The sequence below is a fragment of the Colletotrichum scovillei genome, assembly GCF_011075155.1.
Source record: "Colletotrichum scovillei strain TJNH1 chromosome Unknown Contig00003, whole genome shotgun sequence".
Taxonomy (NCBI): Eukaryota; Fungi; Ascomycota; class Sordariomycetes; order Glomerellales; family Glomerellaceae; genus Colletotrichum; species Colletotrichum scovillei.
In genome coordinates, this window is record NW_023336261.1 from 22,367 (window position 1) to 40,815 (window position 18,449).

The 18,449-nt window shown below is 46.4% G+C and overlaps 7 protein-coding genes across 7 annotated transcripts; 4 read left to right on the forward strand and 3 right to left on the reverse strand.

Annotated features, from left to right (window-relative positions):
• Nucleotides 1-2,986: 2,986 nt before the first annotated feature.
• Nucleotides 2,987-4,347, forward strand: HER10_EVM0005450 (LysM domain-containing protein; the record flags this gene model as incomplete). The annotated part of the gene is made up of 5 exons (XM_035475067.1): nt 2,987-3,221; nt 3,286-3,410; nt 3,471-3,609; nt 3,661-3,864; nt 3,917-4,347. The coding sequence occupies 5 exons, from the start codon at nt 2,987-2,989 to the stop codon at nt 4,345-4,347; spliced, it is 1,134 nt and encodes a 377-aa protein (XP_035336036.1).
• Nucleotides 4,348-5,381: 1,034 nt separating this feature from the next.
• On the forward strand, nt 5,382-5,831 carry HER10_EVM0009815 (uncharacterized protein; the record flags this gene model as incomplete). Its single annotated transcript, XM_035479288.1, has 1 exon — nt 5,382-5,831. The coding sequence occupies one exon, from the start codon at nt 5,382-5,384 to the stop codon at nt 5,829-5,831; it is 450 nt and encodes a 149-aa protein (XP_035336429.1).
• A 552-nt stretch (nt 5,832-6,383) lies between these two features.
• Nucleotides 6,384-7,715, reverse strand: HER10_EVM0012645 (beta-alanine synthase; the record flags this gene model as incomplete). The annotated part of the gene is made up of 3 exons (XM_035482037.1): nt 6,384-7,105; nt 7,160-7,365; nt 7,423-7,715. 3 exons carry the CDS (start codon nt 7,713-7,715, stop codon nt 6,384-6,386), a joined length of 1,221 nt encoding a protein of 406 aa, XP_035336688.1.
• Nucleotides 7,716-8,510: 795 nt separating this feature from the next.
• On the forward strand, nt 8,511-10,103 carry HER10_EVM0013039 (uncharacterized protein; the record flags this gene model as incomplete). The annotated part of the gene is made up of 4 exons (XM_035482411.1): nt 8,511-8,712; nt 8,776-9,493; nt 9,547-9,758; nt 9,811-10,103. The coding sequence occupies 4 exons, from the start codon at nt 8,511-8,513 to the stop codon at nt 10,101-10,103; spliced, it is 1,425 nt and encodes a 474-aa protein (XP_035336721.1).
• Nucleotides 10,104-10,480: 377 nt separating this feature from the next.
• On the reverse strand, nt 10,481-12,718 carry HER10_EVM0005871 (uncharacterized protein; the record flags this gene model as incomplete). The annotated part of the gene is made up of 4 exons (XM_035475474.1): nt 10,481-10,731; nt 10,804-11,249; nt 11,307-12,023; nt 12,072-12,718. 4 exons carry the CDS (start codon nt 12,716-12,718, stop codon nt 10,481-10,483), a joined length of 2,061 nt encoding a protein of 686 aa, XP_035336075.1.
• A 2,610-nt stretch (nt 12,719-15,328) lies between these two features.
• HER10_EVM0006736 (uncharacterized protein) lies at nt 15,329-16,645 on the forward strand (the record flags this gene model as incomplete). The annotated part of the gene is made up of 2 exons (XM_035476314.1): nt 15,329-15,857; nt 15,918-16,645. The coding sequence occupies 2 exons, from the start codon at nt 15,329-15,331 to the stop codon at nt 16,643-16,645; spliced, it is 1,257 nt and encodes a 418-aa protein (XP_035336155.1).
• A 275-nt stretch (nt 16,646-16,920) lies between these two features.
• On the reverse strand, nt 16,921-18,133 carry HER10_EVM0003937 (uncharacterized protein; the record flags this gene model as incomplete). Its single annotated transcript, XM_035473598.1, has 5 exons — nt 16,921-17,263; nt 17,350-17,557; nt 17,669-17,877; nt 17,936-17,990; nt 18,097-18,133. The coding sequence occupies 5 exons, from the start codon at nt 18,131-18,133 to the stop codon at nt 16,921-16,923; spliced, it is 852 nt and encodes a 283-aa protein (XP_035335886.1).
• Nucleotides 18,134-18,449: the final 316 nt, after the last annotated feature.

Genomic DNA, 18,449 nt, shown 5'->3' on the forward strand with positions numbered 1-18,449 from the left:
ATGCGATTCAGATGGTTTGTGGGAAGACTACAACGATACGATAAGTCGGGCAATGTTTTTCGTCTTGAGAAACTCGGAGTACCTAGCCTTCGCAGGTGGACCCAAGAGAGCCTATGTGCCCAGATGAAGGGAAAATATCTCACGTGGAAACCTCAGTTGTTGGGCTTCCTCCATCCATGAGCACATGACTGACGCGTGTTTATTCCATGGCTTATTCTCCAGCTCTATCTATCTTGCGCTCCACATTACTGAGCACAAATCACCCCAGTCAGTTCTTTGATCTACGAAGATGGAAAACACAGGCTGCCCTTCTAACATCCTCGTCTCCATTCAGGAGCTTAACACCACCGGTCTATCCTCAACCCGCCTACTCATACCAAACGAAATCTTCGTCTTCGTAACCCCACGCTTGCTGCCAATCTCGCGCAACTTGATCATATCACCGTCCATTGCAGTTTGGAAAAATGTCTGCGTCTCGTTTATGTTAGCTGCAAGACACACCATGGATTCGCGCCACCGCCGGTAAAACCACAAGCAACGATAAAGTTCTGGTCAGCCGCGCCAGACGTCCGGTACGAACATATCCGTCAAATGTCTGGTCCCTGAGTGATGAACATGCGTCGGGACGAGCTCCATGCCGTCGGGATGGGCTTTGACAATGCACCCCTGGCGGCGTGGGCGGGAAGCAAAAGGCATTGCGGTGGACGGAGTTCATGTTCCCGACGAGCGTCTCTGCCACGTCTGGCTCGAAACCTAACCTAACCCTAACCTAACCTAACCCTAACCCTAACCTAACCCTACAACTAACCCTAACCCTAACCCTAACCCTAAGGTACTAAAGTATCTAAATTTAGCAAAATATTTTTTTATTAATTTAGTTTATTATAGCTATACTAAATCGCACTTAGTTTATCGTTTTTATTAAAGTTTTAAAATAAGGACCTAAAAACTTTTTTAAATTTATAAAAACTAAAATATATATTACGTATTTTAATAAAATACTTATTAAGAATTTTTTATTAAAGTATTTTTTAAATTAATTTAAACTATTTAAGGGCTCGTTTTTAAAACTAATAACGTATATAACTTTCTTAGTTCTATTAATAAAATCTCTATAATAAAAGTTCTAATAATTTTTAACCTAAATTAAAAATCCTTTAAGAGTTCTTAGGGTACTATTATAAGTAATAAGTATATTAAGCTTAAGCTTCTATTATTTTCTATAAAAGGTGTAATAATAATATTAATAGCTCCTAGAACGTATTAATTTATCTAGTTAAATATTTAGTTTTTTAGTTTTAGTTTCTAAATAGCTTATAGCTTCGTTAAGTATAGCTTATATTTAGGTAATATTTTCGTTATTCTTTTTAAAATATCTCTATATAGTAATATAAATCTTTAGAATAAAGTCGATTTTTTTATCTAAGTTTTTAATATTCTTCATTTCTTTATCTAAAGTTTTAAGAGGATAGGTCCTTTCTTTTAAAATTAGTTAAAAAGCGGATAAAGTTATTTTAAAAATATTATTTTTATTATTTAATTAGTTTTTATAAAATAAACTTACTAAATAAGAGTAATTAAAGTATTATAACTAGCTAGTTATAATAAGTATATTAATAAAAGTTAAGGTTATAATAATTAAATAAATAGTATTATAGTTATAGATAGTTTCCTAAAGCTATATTTATAAATCGTAAAATAAGTAAGGTTTTAATAATTAATTATAGTTTTATTAAAGGGGTTCTTAGTAAAAATAACTAAAAACGATTAAAAATCTAATATTAAGTTAATTACTAAAAAGCTATAGAGTCTATCCTTAAGCCCGGCTCGAGTTTATATTATATATAAGTTTTATTTTTAAATATATCTTTTATAATATTACTATTTATAATTATCTAACCGTTTATTAAATAGTTATTTATCTTATTTATATATAATCGTTTATCTTACTTTTTATAAGTATCCGTTTTTATTTTATTATACGATTATAGTTATATAATTTATTTATAGTTTTTTTATCCTGAGAGGAGTTACCCTAAGTTCATACTCCTATATATATAGTGTAGTAGTTACTATAAGTTCTATAGGGCAGGCCCTGGCCTTATTATACGTATTAGGTCGTAATACTTTTATTTATATATTTATTTAATAGCTCCCGTATTCTAAATATATAGGTCCCGTATTATAAAAAGATAGGCTCTATATTTTAAATATATAGAGTTCTTTATTTTTTATTATTATATAACTTATTTTATAGTTCTTTTATTCTAAGAGGAGTTATTCTAAGTTTATACTTTTATATATATAGTATAGTAGCTGCTATAGGCCCTGTGGGGCAGGCCCTAGCTTTATTATGTGTATTAGGTTATAATAATTTATTATAATTCTTTAGTCGCTTTATTATAATTTAATTATTTAAATAAAATAAAATATAAATTTTTATTAATAAAATATTATATAACTACTGTAATAAAGTAAGTTTTTATATTTAAAAAATATTTTATTTTAAAAAAGTTTTTATATATATAAAGAAATTATAGTTTTAATTATAAGACTATAGAGTTTTAAAAAAAGTTTTTAAAATAGAAAAATATATTACTTTTTTTTTTTTAAAAAAAAAAAATAACAATTTTAAATATTTATTTAAAGAAATTACTTTTTTTAAAAAAATAAAAGTTAGTTTTTCTGAAAATTCCTTAAACTTAAACGGATTTTGCCTACTTGATTACACTATTGTTCTTGGAGACTATTGTAACCTGATTGTTATAAAGTTCGGAATTTCCATAGATGACTTCTTATTCCTCAACCCCGCGATTAACAAGAACTGTACAAACTTGTACGCCGAGGAGTCGTACTGCGTGCAGCCTGTCGGAGATTGTAAGTTGATCCTTATTCACAAGCCTCTGTATTCTGTGTACGTCCTAAACCGAAGTCTCTAGTAAACACCTACATCGGAAAGCCCGGGCACATCACTTTCGCAATCACCATGACGGGAACCGTCGAGGACTCTGCAACAACCCTACCTGACAATGTCTGGACGGCTCCGACTCCCACGACGACCCTTCTTCCTGTCGCTACCGGAACAAGGAAGGATTGCTATCACTATCTAACGGGAGATGACTGGCAAAAAGACATGACCGGAATGTACTTGGCTTCCAACTGCGCTCTTGCCGCCGAGGTCTTTGATGTTACTCTAGAAGACCTCGAGGTCTGGAACCCGAGTATGTCTTATTAATACTTGACCATTGTTAAAGCGCAGTCGTCGCTAATCACATTTCTCGGTAGTCCTCGGAAACGCATCTGATGCCAGATGCTCATTTGAGAGCGGCTTCCGCTATTGTGCGAAATGGTACACTGGGTCGAAGAAATTCACAGACCCGGATCCGCTGGACTCAAGCTTACCGGCTAGGGTGGGTTAATATTCTCAGGTCCCTACGAATTTATATGCACAATACTAATTTTCTATCCAGGATGGAATGACAGAAAACTGCACGCAAATTGTTGAGGTAGACGCCAACGGTAGTCCATCATGTTCGGAGATATTGAGTGAATGGTCTCTGACCATCGCTCAATTCTACGACTGGAACCCAAGCGTAGGTCCAGAGTGCGGTGGTATGTGGGCAGGTAAGAGATCCAACAAGCTTTGAAGCCCAGAAACAGTGCTATATCGAAAAATTAGGGAAACTAATGCTTATACAGGGTACTACTACTGCATTAGAACCTCGGATTTCGTGGAACCGTCAGCGACAGCAACCATTGTGACTTCAACGTCAGCTGTGGCTTCGTCAACCGCAGGCCCAACACCTCCCGCAGCAACGCACGAAGGCCAGCCATCTAATTGCAACAAGTGGCACGTGGTCACTGGTAAGTCAATCACTTCTGACGAATTGAATTCATTCTTACTCAGTCTTGGCAGGCGGCGATTGCTCCACGGTTGAGGCGGAGTACGGTCTCACGCATGCCCAGTTCCTGGCGCTCAACCCTGCTGTATCAGAGGACTGTCTCACAAACTTCTGGGGTGGTTACGCGTACTGTGTCGGCACGAGCGGCAGCGCGACTACCACCGGCGGCTCGGGGATAACCTCCACCTCAGCTCCATTATCCACTCCGACCCCCACCAACGGCCCCGTAGCGGCTCCGTCGCCGAACCAGGCGGGCAACGCGATCGCAACGTGCAATGAGTATGCCCAAGCTCCGTCAAGAGACTGGTGTTCGGCCTTCATCGAGAGGTACGGTCTTGCGGCTGCAGACTTTTACAGTTGGAATACGGTACTAGGGACCGACGGCGCAAACTGTGGTACCAGCTTCTGGGGGACTTATTGGTACTGCATTGGTGTGGCGGCGTAAGATCTTAGATCTTAGCCCCAGAGTGTTCTAACTACTTTACCAATTGTTGCCTATTGGAACCATATCTATCACGAAGGCTTCATATAATGTGACCAAGAAGTCGCGAAAGGCTAAGTGATAAGTACTTCCCGTGGACTATAATTGCTTTCAGGCCAGATTCCTGCGGTGTATTATGAACATCAACCTCACAAGGCTATGGGCATGTGACTCCGTCATGGGAAACGTCAAAACGCTCTACTAAATTTCTTGCCGGTTCAGAATTCTCCGCTTTTCTCTAATACATTGACTTTGACAATCCTCAACTTGATCAAGTGGGCACGGCTCGAACATGAGTACTGACTGAGCCTAGTGCCTCTACCGCATCAAGAGATGATTCATAGGCACCTTTGTCAAACCCCTATGTCTAGCATTGGAATACCTTACTGTTTACGAGTCTATCTTCTTTCGACGGAGTGGTACACATTTCTTTCTTATATTTACTATCATAATTACTACAGTAGTGTATGCCAGTGGAGGACGTTATATGAACATATTAGTGAACCATAGTCTGGAGTAATATCAATTCTGATGTTCTCGCTTGCTCCTTGCTCTGGATGCTTGATCTCCTTTTACTCTGTTATACCCTGAGCCCTCCCGGGCATCGATTATCTTCGTTGCACGTGACTGAAACAGCTCTCAACTAGACCTGTCATTAAAAGGGATCATCCAAGGCACGGTAAGATGTATTGCCAAGATTGTTCGCATGATCCACTGTGTCTTGTGTTCCCCACACGCCCACCAGAGTAGCAAGCACATTAATGCTGTAGCACAGAAGGTCCAAAGCTGGTAGTGAGGGGGCGGAGCATCATCCCACGAAGAAGGAAGAACTTCGTGATTCTTAGGTCAGCACTAGGCAGTTTCCAGCAGTGATCAAGTCTCGAGGCCAGACGTTCCGTCTTCGCGGGTATAACAGGCAATTGCGCCCCCTCATTTGGTCTTGTTGGGCAGAACCTCTTCAAGTTCTTGCCGAAACCTCCAGTCACCTGCGCTTCACAATGACTACCCAGATCCCCTCCATCTACAAAGCCGTCTTCCTATACTGGGACCCACCATGCGCGCTCTGGGGCGCGTTCATGTCCTTCTTCACGCGCGACTGGATGCTTGACCAATTCTTCCTTGAATCCCATACCGGAACGCGCGATGCAGCACACGACATGCTTCTCTACCAGGGTGGCGGGGCCCTGGTCGGGTGTGCCATCCTCAATGGCATGCTCCTACGATACACTCAAGACATTGGAGTATGGAAGATCGCGCAAGCCGCTATTCTAGCGATCGATCTATCCCTTCTTGCGGGTACCTACGAGGTGTTTGGGAAACAAGGCCGACTCTCGCCTACGACGTGGCAGGTTGGTGACTGGGTTGGGGTGATCATCACGATTGGAGTGACGGTAGCGAGGATCTCGTTCCTGGCCGAACTTGGCTTCAGGAAACAGAAAACGAAGTAATGAATACGAGTGTGATCGTTCAGGCCGAATAACGTGCCTCTTGGTGGCTTATCGGAATTGTGCGGATTGATTTGGCATTAGAAATTCGTGGAATGAAGAAGGTTTATACTTTATTAGGGGTTGGTCATTAGATAGTAACGGCGTATGGCGGCTCATGCAATTGCATCAAACGCATCTAGAGAAGTCTTAGATGTCTTAGTGTGATGCACTTAACGTCACTTGTTGAGTTCGACGGTATATACCAATATAAACATTATCTACCTATTCTGGGTCCTCAGATACCTAAGAAAGTTCTCGTATCGTCAGAATGTAAATGGTGTCTTGAGAAAAAGCCGAGATAGTCCAAACTAAAACCGACTTTTAGTAAATACTTCTCAATCAGTCTGACCTCGCGGTACCTTAGCCATGGCAAGCCATACTGGCGCACGGCAAGACATGGATGGATCAGTATATGACACAATATTAGAAACGTTTCTTTGTTCAGTTATTCTTGATACTCTCAGCCATCACTGCTTTCCACCGCTGTATCACTGCACGCAAGTTCCCTCAAAGTTATGCCTCGGTGGATCGATGGTGGTCGTATCTGAGTACAGCATTAAGAAGAACCTGTGCTCCGTTACCGCAGTCCGTCGGCGAGCAATACTCGGTCGGGTTGTGAGTTATGCCCTCTCTGCATGGAACAAATATCATCGCCGTCGGCACCCTGGTAGAGGTGTGCACACTGTCGTGTCCAGCGCCACTATACATCCTCCTCGTCAGTGATGATGCCTGTTCTCCGAACAGCGACTCGCTCCCCTTCTCTATGCATTCGATACAGTCCTTGTCAAAGTTGGCAACCTTAGCATCTGAGTCGACCTTCCAAGAGACGCTGCAACCACGACCACGAGTGCATCCCGCAGTGACAGTTCCGACGCTTTCGCCCTTGGCGATGCTTTCAAAATCCCTTCGAAGAATCTCTTCCATTTCGTCAATTTTTCTATTCTCACTGGATCGGAGGTCTAGGGAGAAAGTGACAACCCCAGGAACGGTATTCGTGCTTCCGGGCTCCAGGGAGAGGAGACCAGTAGATGCCAACGACTTGAACTCGGTAGCGACTTGATGAGACCGTAGAATCATTTGCGCACTGGTCAGAAGAGCATCGGATCGGTTCTCAAAGTTAGTGGCTCCGGTGTGGCTGTCTCGGCCCCCGACGGTGATGGTAAACCATTTGCTGGCCTGAACTCCCTGGACAACACCGATGCATTGGTTGGATGCCTCAAGAATGGGCCCTTGCTCTGAACAACTCTGTCAGCATGTGGTCACATTCCGCGAAACACTAGATTGCATACCGATATGAAGCTCAAAATGAGCCGCCATGGGCGTCGCTGTGTAGTGTGCAGGTATCCCGCCTAGGTATCCTATCCTCTCTAGCTCAGACCTGACTGTGACGTTTGCATCTTCGATGTCAGCGATCCGATGTGTGCTGTTGACATCCGTCACACCAGCCCACACTGCAGAAGCCATCATGCACTGAGGAAATCTTGCACCCTCCTCGCTGCTTGTCGTAAGCAGTCATATCATGGGATGTCCTCCAATTACAGGCAGCACTTACTTGGTCCAGTCAACAACACCAATAGGGTACTCGGTTTCGATTCCAGACTCATGTAGAGCTCTCAGGGCTGCAACTCCTGCGAGAACGCCAAGGATACCGTCGTATCTACCGCCGGCTGGTTGCGTGTCCAGGTGAGAGCCCATGAACGTAGGGTGACCTTCTCTTCTGCCGGGCCGGATGGCAAAAATATTGCCCATTGCATCCACCTGCACTTTGCAACCATACTTCTTGACCTCTTGGATAAACCAACCTCGTACCATTTTATCTGAATCACTCAACGCTAGCCGAGCCATGCCAGTTTCGGTTGGGGCGCTATCTCATCGTCAGCTTTTGTGGCTCACTTCAAAGCGAGAGAACATGGCGAAGGCATACTCTCCCCATCTCTGTCCTTCGCCCCATTGAGCCGTGAGATGTATGTCATCCATCAGCCGTTGCCTATCTATGGGTACTGTGAGTACAGGGCTGATTGGCGACAGGATTCGGGTAGACGTGGTCAAGGTCGCCGTCTTCGACATGTTTGCGGTGCGATTGGAATTACAAGGTCGCTTTTTCTTAAGTTTCGCTTGCAAAACTTGGAGAGAAGATGCTAGTCGGATGGCTTTTGGAACGTGAACAGAATGATGCCAATTTTCCCCTCGATCTCAGTCAACTCAAGTACACACACGGCTCGATGTTCTAGCAAGTATGGGCATTAATAGTTGGCTCCTAAGCGTACTCTATCGGGGTCCCGTACCCACAAAATGTTCGGCGAATTCGTCTCCACCACGATCTATAAACATATTCGGCGGATTCTAGCTCCACAGGTTCGGCGAAAACGGAGCCTAACTGGTTAATTGCTTCTTTGCCGGTTCCGAACACCCGCTTATCAATGGCTAAGATAACAACCTAAATCTGTTATCAAGACTTATTGTTGAGCTGAGCCGGTGACACTTATCAACTGAGACGGGTCATCTCGATGAGCGCTCTCCCGATATCATGGTCAGACTCATCAGCTATGCTGTCCTCAAAAAGGGCGGCGGAGTCTCAACTCGAACATCATCATCAAATCCATTTAGTTTCCCCTCCCTCATCTCCCAGACAATATGACCATGGAATACCCCAAAGAAGCCATGATTAACTCGGACATTGTTCCGAGCAACAACAACGACTCGCCACATTCAGCCACGGGTGAAAGCTCAATGTTGATCGATCCGGTCCTAGAGAAATGTGCTATCTCAAAATTCGACAAGTACATGATGCCGCAAATGGCGTTGCTCATGCTCATTGCATATCTTGACCGAACTAATATTGGTATGTGAGAATCCCATCGTATTCAGCATTGTGGCCGTTTGCATTGACACGGGCTTTCGACAGGAAACGCTCGAGTCTTTGGTTTTGAACAAGACCTGGGGCTCGTTGGAACACAGTTTAATGACCTGTCAACCTTGTTCTATCCGACCTACGTCCTGTTTGAAATTCCCTGGGTTATGGCGGTCAAGAAATGGGGGGCTAACGCAGTCCTTGCTGTCGCTATGATCGGTTGGAGTGTCGTCACTATTGGAACTGGCTTCATCCACAACTATTACCAAGGTATCGCGGTCCGCCTTCTCCTCGGAGTTTTCGAGTCGGGCCTCTTCCCCTGTCTTGCTTTCCTGATTTCGACCGTCTACTCCCGGACCCAGCAAGCCAAGCGTATTGCCGTTCTCTACGGTGCCATTGCCCTCTCAGGTGCTTTTGGTGGCCTCATTGCCTACGGCATTCAGACAATGGGTTCCAAGGCCGGCCTTGAGGCCTGGCGCTGGCTGTTCATCATCGAGGGTTGTATCTCCATCGTTATCGGCCTGGCTCTCTGGGTCACGCTACCGTTTGACTCTGAGAAGGCATGGTTTCTCAACGAAGAGGAGCGCTACGTCATGAGTCTGCGTGTCAAACGGGACGTCGCCTACAAGGGTGAGAGAAAGTTCGAGTGGAAGTATGCCAAGATGGCTTTTACGGAGCCCATTATATACATTGCCGCCATCGGCATGTTCTGCTCGTCCGTTCCGCTATTCGGCTTCACAACCTTTCTCCCTACTCTCATCGTTGGTTTTGGGTATGTCACTCTCTTCCTTTACATAGTGAAAGTATGCCTCTCACATGTAGTAGATATACCTCCCTTCAGGCGAACTATCTCTCCATCCCAGTCTACGTCTTTGCCTGCCTATTTCTGTGCCTCGTCGCTTGGCTCTCCGACAAACTCAACAAGCGCGGCGTCATCGCCATGGTCGTTCCGATTCCTGTCCTTATTGGCTATGCGATCACCGTCGGTACTGGCAACCACGGCGCAGACCTTTTCGCAATGTTCCTCGTTGCTGCTGGTGAGTTCAATCCAGATTCTACTGAAGCTATCCAACCCCTAAGATTTCATAGGTGTATACCCTTACAACACCCTTGTCGTCACTTGGGTAACAAACAATCTTCCGAATGACCACGTGCGCTCAATTGGTATTCCTCTGCTCATCTCCATCGCCAACGCCTCGGGAATTCCCTCCTCCCAGATTTATCCGAAGAAGGACTCGCCGCGCTATATTATGGGCAATGCAGTCTCGCTCGCCATGGAGGCCATTGCTTTAATTGCAGTCGGACTCATCTACCTCCTGGTCCGTAGGAGAAACGCAAGACAGATTGGAAGTGTAACCGGAGACCTGCGGCTCGCGGTATAACTGTAATAATTCCTCAGTCACTAGTATTGCTGTGCCACAGGAGAACAGCTGTAGATGTCCGACACAACCTGATACATAGACATTCTAAAAAGAGCTTGCCAAGAGCGTTCAGGACTTGCTTGTATTCTTGTTGACCCATAGTTACCGCTGAAATTTGCAGTGGAGGCCGTCCTCGGAGCCGTTTTGTAGAACCCTTTCATCGGCCATGCCCAGGTAGGATAGTAATGTTCAGCAGCGTTTGTACAGTGGTTACTGGCCTTGATGGGCGCGGATGGTGAATGTTGATGATGTTATTTGCTTCTGTTCGTGGGAACGATGTCCAGACGTTTGGAGAACCACCCAGTGAATAGCGAGGATATGGCACTGCAAAGTCGACTTTATGTCGAATCTTTGATTACTTGTGCCACATGTCTGTTGATCCTAAAGATCTTGTTCATGTTTGACCAGTACATCGCATCCAACCGAAGGATCCCAAGGCTCATGTCCTCGAAGCTTTGAGACTGGTGTCGTAATATTTGCCGCCACTTGTCGATCAGAGTTTTGCACGTCTTTGCGTGCTTTACGCTCGGTGACTGGACAAAGAGTAAGGCAAGAAAGCTTGAGGTTATCGCCCAGCCAACTCGAGACCCTAGATTGATCCACAAATTAGACATGTACCCATAATTGTGTGCTTTCCTGCACAAACACGAGCGTCACTTACACGCATACCAGAAGCCAGCAAAGTCCCAAGACATCAGCTCGACAGTGAAGGTGCTGACAATCCTCGCACAGTTTTCGGCAGCACATATGATCAGCTCTATCTCGTTTCGCAGGCCCTCGTCCGGTTCTTGTGCAGTAATGTTTGCATCCAAGTCATTGCGAACGTGCTCTGTCAGTGGAGCGGCATTCGAAACATCTTCCAGATCGATGGATCCCAGTGGCCGAAGTAAAGCTCGGTACAATAGAATTTCGAGAGTAAGGTAAGCGAATTTAAGGCAGGCTGCCGAGCTTGGTGCAGCGAAAGCCGTCCTCTCGGGGTCTACCTTTGGTGTCTTCAGATAGATAGGAAGACCGGCATACCACAGCTTGAGCTCTTCACGGAGAGGTTTGATTGCCCTTATGGAGCCAGCAAGGTCATCGGCGAGCTTTTCAGTAGCCCTTATCGTGCTGTGCGGTTTCTCTCAGCCCATGAAAGCATCAACCAACGGTCATCAGGGGACTTACTAAAGACAGCGGTAGATATTGTCGGCAATGATAGTCAACGTTGCGAGATGCTGTGATACCATACTCTCATCAGACTCGTTTATGGCATGTCGCAGCTTTTCCGCGGAATCGTTTGTTTCCGTGTCATCGCCAAGCTGAAGCAGCTCCTCAATCTCAAAATCAAGAAAAGTAAGCTCTGACACATTCCACTGGTCTGGTGCGATTACAGCGGGCCTTCCCAATAAAAGACTTCTCCACGTCGCCTCTGAGAATGTCATCCACCACAAGCGGCGTCGTAACCGTTTTTCCCACGGCGGTATTGACCATGATCTGCAGTCCAAATGCAGCCCGAGGCTCGTGGCTAAGCCAACAACAGAGGTGGTCATAGACCATGAGAAAGACGTATCCGCTGAGACATGCTGCACTCCTACTCGGGGCTTGTGAAGATACAGTAATGCGCCTGAGATGGTTGCTAGTTGCGGGGTATGTAGCGTAGTCTGGACCCCGTCATAGACCATTTGCCAGAGTCTTTGGGCGGGAGGTTTCTTGTAGACACTGGAGACACATAGTATGTCGTCATATGCAATGAAAGGGAGAGCAGAAGCGTATATGGCAGCCAGCAGATAGGTTGGCAATGAAGTATGTCTCGAGGATGCGGACTTGAAATGTCCACTAAGGGCAGTTACTATTTGTGACCGAGAAATGACGGGGAATGCTGGATACACGTATTGTACGAACCTGTCCAGTTAGGCTCATATTGTTTGGTCGTAAATGGGGCATGCTTACAATAGAACAAGTCTTTGTCCAACATCTTCATCCACTAAGTCGTTGAGTTCCTTTCTCACTGAGTCATGGTCATATAAATGATCGGTAGGCCCGAGACGTCTTAGCTCATCACTCAGCTCATTTGAGGTCAAAAGAAACTGTACTGGTACATTGTTTTGATCATGAGTTGAGCTGTGGTGTCCTGTAATCGAAGAATGGTCGCGACGCGAAGGGGTCCAGGGCTGTGTCCTTCGATATATCACTCGAAGAAAAGGAAACTCATCTGCGTCGTTATACAAGTAATGTCGGAGAAGGTAAGGGTCCGACTCTCCCGAGAGACCAAAGTACGCGCTTTGGAACCCGGGCCTCTGGTCGATGGTAAAAGTAGCATCGGTCGGATGAGATGACCGTGCACAACCGGCGTGTGGTTCCGTCAAGTATCTACCCCCAGTCTCGTGCGCGGAATTCGCGCTGATCAACAGGGCTTCTAATGTTGGCAGTGGAGCTGCTTGCTCGCGTGTCTCAAAATCATGCCGAAGGACTTGAGAATTCGGAAGCGAGATTTCGTCAAACGGCATCAGACCAGTGCCGACAGCAGTGCTCACAGGCTGTGTCTCATCTGGCGTAGGGCTGCTCCAGATCCGTTCATCGGTGAAGTCTCCATACATCGCGTCCGCGTCCACGGAGTATTGGCTGAAGCGGTTGTTCGCTTGGTCCTCAAAAGATCCCGGAACCATATCACTGACCAAACCTTCTGGCAGGACTGTTGAAGTGCCGAAGCCGACTCTGGTTTGTCCCATGTCATCCAAACCGTCGCCATCATTTGGGCTATCCCCGGATACAGAGGCGGTTCCCGACTCTTGAGTGAGATCATCGAGAAAGCTGCAGCGTTGGCCGCGTTTGCGGCACGATATACACGCTATGTCTTTTTCCGCACGGCGACATGAAGTCTTACGTGAACGACAGAGCATGCACGGCCGATTCCTCTTTGAACGATACGGCCGGCGTTGCAAGGTGTTGATTGTCGTCCGCCTGAGTGCGAAGTTTGGGTCCATGATGCATGCTTGAACGGTAAACGGGACATGTGTCGTTATGCTTAAGACGCGCCACTTCAGTCATTGCCTTATTGAGAACTTTGTGCCATTTCACTTGCCGCTTCTTTGATATATCAAATCGAAGGAGGTACTTTGTAACAAGTTATCGGATCAGGTGGCAAGCGAAATAAGGACGGCGATTGTGCTAATGGGGCGTGTACACTACCAGCACTAATAAGACTCCACAGATAGGCGAATTCTTTTTCCGTAGCAGGCGTCAATCGGCCTATCAGTCATTCCAGTATGTAATCATGTCTACTAAGGTAAGCCACAAGACGCGCCCCCTCACAATTGTAGATGCAATGATGACATGCGAATCTCTTGGGAACACCTTAAGCGTGAATCAATAGACCCGAATCCTGGGAATGTACAAAGATGACTTCAAAGCTGGCACTTGTCATATTCCCCCTATGAAGCTTCCCTAGAGGTGTAGAATGGAAGAAAAACTCGAGACGCAACTTCGAATGCTCACTAAGTACGTTTAGCAATCAGTCTGTTCGACGTGATTGAGGCTTCGTGCAGCACTTTGCGTTCAATAACATCGAGCAACTAGAGGTCTTGGTAGTTACCTGTCAAAGTTATACATGATATATGAATCGCCCAACTTGTCATATCGTTCGGTCCCTATAGCGCGGTGCCAGATCTTGAGATGTTCGCGGCCTTTCTGAGTATGATCATTCACGAAGCCGCAAACGAGACTAACGAGCTAGGAGCGGAGACAGACGTTATCAAAAAGGATAAAGAACTCATGCCGTGCGCCTCGCTGCATGTAGCGCCGGTCACTGCCACTCCTTTCGTCCGTCCGTCTCAATAAGTATTATGTCCTCTTCCTGGACCCAAGCTCTGAAGCGATCAGACGCTACAGGTCACTGACGGAATGTCCTTCGAGGGCGGGTTCAACCACAAAGACAACGTCCACGTTATTGAGGGTTTCCGGGGCATCGGACCGGAGAACACATTTGCGCAGGCTATTCGCGAGATGTTCCTAAACTTTCCTCAGGGCTGGTGCGAGAAGTTGTGATGAGTTGTGCGGAAGACCCTGGCTTTTGATTGAACTACCTTACTTGAAAAGCTCGGGGTCTCGGACGCGGTGACGTGAATCCGAGCCCAATGCGAGGGGACATTTCCCCATGTTTTCGCAACTCCAAAGTTGTGGGTATTGCAACTCTAAGACTTTGCTGATTGGTCCTAATGACGATCATGTGGAGACGAGCTGTCTTCAGGGCTGATTGCAGCTGGTGACAATTCGACCAGGCCCCACCAGACAGTAACTCTTCTCCGCCACATCGCTCGACCTCTCGGAATAGAGGTTTCCCATCACCTGTGCAACTAAGAGGACGCGTAATGTTACGGAGGAAACAAAGGGTGTTGTCTTTCTCACTGAATTTGATCGCCATCTTACCTGTTCCGGCAGCATCCGAATAATCATCGGTACCAATATGGAAATTATTTGGCAGGCCTCGGCGAAACAGAACGCTAAACGCTCATCCCAAGATAAGTCCATACTCTATTTCTCACGTCCGAGTCCCATCCGCAAAACCCCTCCCAACTAACTCAAGCCTTTCACCCTGTCAAGGCTGTCGCGCACGAAAGAAACGGTGTTATCATGTTGGTGTCACCGAAAGACCATACGCTGCCAGACGCGGCGACAGGTCAACCACAGACCCAGTCGATCACGCATCGAATACTCGGGACTCAAGTCCGAGCCCGAGCCGTGTCAGTCTGTACAACCCAGAATCCGTCTTGGCGGATCTTTCTATGGGTTCGACAAGGGCGAGACTTGCAGAGAAGGCCGGCACTTGTCGAGTACACCCGCGCCACCGGGGAAAAGAATCAGGTACATCTGAAGAAAGCATTTCCCTAGAGGAGAGATCTCTCCGCCAGCGCAATTGGTACGATCGCCACCGTCTCAAGTCCAGGCGGATTGAAATCTCAGACAACCAACGACGGTATCTTGAAGAAGAGGGGGCATTCCTCGAATTACCAAAGTCGACGACAGACATTCTTCTGTCAATTTACAACATGCTCCTAGATGATCTCATTCCAGTGGTAGATGGAGCTGCAATATTCCGGGACTACAGCAATGGGCAGGCATCGGTGTTCCTCCTCAGAGCAGTATCCCTCGTTGCCTGTAAATTTAGACAGGCAGCCCCATTTCTGAGAATCCGTGAAGATGGCGCCATCATGGATCAGAGACACTTTGCTTCTGAATTGCTCAAAGGTCTCGATGCCTCTGTCAAGGCAGATCTCGAGCCCGACCGAATCACCAAAGTTCAAATCTTAGCCTTGATGCACCTACACAACGACGGTCTGAGTGGCTTGGATCGCTCATCGGGGTATCTTTCTCAGGCTATATCTGAAGCATGGGCAATATCACTACATGTGAAAGTTCCCGTCAATTCCGACCAGGAGCGCTGCGACTTTTTGTGGTGGACACTACGAAATTTTGATCGGCTGAACAAGCCCGTCATGGGCGCTGCTCCGTTCATGATTGATGATACAGACATTGGAGTTGCACGCATTGCTCCCCGAAAGGACCACTACCGATCTCAGCTGATGGCCATATCTCTTTCCCTTGGAGATTTGATGAAAACGGCAACTAGGATCTACAAAGCTAGCTCAACTGCAACGGATGATGACTCTAATGTATTTCCGACATTCTCTGAGGTGACCACTGAGATTTGCCTGGATGGATTCCAGAGATCCCACAGATGTAAGTAATTCTGGAGCCCAAAGTCATACGTTGTGCGTTTCTCTGATTGTGGTCCCTTAGTGTACTTGCAGATTTGGTACCATGTCGCCGCTATGCTCTCCTGTCGCTATAGCGGGCCGAAGAGCGTCCAGTATCAGCGACGTCTATCTTCTGCTGATAATGTACTCCGCATCGTCTGTCTTGAAGGGCCTGCGAATCTCCCGCCTCTTCCTCTTATACCTTATGCTATGTCAATGTCTACCACGGTGATCTATCGAGCTCTTAGGGATGGCGAGCGAGTACCAGAAGAAGCGCACAAAGATCTTGGGGCATGTTATGACAACCTCATCATCCTCAGTCAACTTTGGACCAGTGCGAAAGGAGTAGCCAAATTAGTGAGGCGTTTGCAACAATTTACCAGGCCCAGCGCCCCTCCCATTCGAACCACAGAGGGTGCCCCATGTACTTGCGACAACACACATCAACACGAAGACATTACTAGGAGCCCCATCAGCAACTTGAATAACCTACAGCGACCAACTCAGGGTATGACTGGAAGCTCGGTGTTACCTGTTTCGAGCCTGGTGCAGCCTAGTGAGGTTTTTCTACCGGAAAATTACGCAGATAATGATGACCAATCGGGTACACAAGCTGGTTCTTGGTTTGTTGACGGGCTATCTTACTCTCATTTCGACAGGGCCTTTTACGATTTCTTCGATTATGGTATGCCCAGCCTTTTTCGCGATTTGGCAACTTGGGATTTTCTCCAAACAGACGCAAACGACGATACGGAAGTTTCACCGTCGTAGAAATGGTACTAACTTATAGAACTCGCTATGTTTTGAGAAAAAGGACCATTCTTGTCGTTTCTTCTTTCGTAGTCTACTACCGCTCAATACAACCCTTGGACCTCGAAAACCATATTGCCAAACTCTAGAGCTGGCCAAGAACAAGTCCCTTTAGAACTGCATCCCGAGCAGCAGAGCATTGTATACCAATGTCTTGAACCTCTGGGTCTCAATCACAGCACCAAAACTAATTTCAATGTCAGCCCGAGAAAGGAGCGGATCACGAAGGGCTTGACTCACCCATGACATTTGATGCCCTCCATTAATCTATCAGCAAGCGCCCATAATCTCCGCAGCTCAATGCCACCAAAGTGAGGCTGGCTACGTATATACTCCCACGCTTGAGCTGGCGTCATCTCCCCGTCGAAGCAAACGTGGGGAGAGAGAGCCAGGATCCGTTCCAAGATATCTCGGGGTGCGCCTTGGTACGACGGAGGACCAGCACAACCCTTTTCGTTCGGTCGAGACGGGTCTGTATGTATCGATAGAGTTCGCGCCGATACTGTTAACATGTGACCCGTTGAGTCCTCAGGGTTCTTGGGGTTACCATGAATATGCTCCAGACAAGGACTTTCGAGCCTTTGAACGGAGTCAGCAAGTGTGCAACTTATGAAGATCAAAATTCCACACGACATCGATGCACGGTGGCATGGTCGTGGTCTCACCTTAGAACAAACTCCATACCTGCTGCGATCAAGTCAACCTCGCACATTCGGTTGTCTTCACAGTCATGCATGGTAACCGCTCTGTTAGTCTTCAACCACGGCAAGTCCGTTTCTTGATTTTCGGTGTATTGGCGACTCGAAAGGGCGTCTTTTGCCGTTTGAAGGTCATCGACAACATTGTCAGCCGCTGTATAGAATTCCGCGTGGGCTGTGCTTGTATCAGCCGCCCGACCGTCTTTTGATTTCATTTCTGGAGCTCTCGAATATTCGATGGCTCTCACTCCAGTCAGGGATTCATGAGTTCTGGAATGCAACGTGCTATGCATATCACCGTCATTTTTGCTGATAAAGTTATCCACGAAAGCCGCAGGAACGCCGATTCCATAGCGAGAAAGTAGTTTTGTTAATGATTCGAGAGCAGCATACAACTGCTCGCATCGGATCATAAGTTCAGCTTCTCTCTTTCGGGCTATTTCGACCTCTTGTTCGAGCGACTTGGTGTACTTGTCCTTACGATCACGGTATGACCTAAGGTAATTCGGGATTAGAAAATTGCCTCAGCACCGGCAGATATGCATTTCCTTACCGTTGAGCACTTCGAAGTTGTGCTCGCCGCTTCTCCACTGGATCTTTCTTGGCCTCTGTAATAGGATTGATTAGATCCCGGACAACAATGAAGTCATACACAGACAACTGCTGCACGACATGCGTGCGCATATCTGTGCTGAATCAATTCGATGGACGAACCTCCAGGGTTGAAGATACGGAATATCTTGCTGCTCATTCTGATTCAAATGGACAGCACGAAGCGTGGAATGGTTTCGAAAAACTGACGGACAGTGACGACAAGTTGTACGATTCTGACTGACGTCTTTGTTCTTCGTTGTTGAAATTTGTTGCTGCGTAACACTGGTTGCAAGTTCTCGATATTCCCGAAATGCGATGATATCAACTGGCTGTGAGCTGCGACTGCACATCATATTTCCTCACCTCAGATGGCAGTTTCAGATCCCAGGATGGTCTCGGATGTTCGGCTGAAGATCAAATGGCCCACTTGTTTCATTTGGCGCGATGAGGATATCAAAACTGCCTCTTCTGGT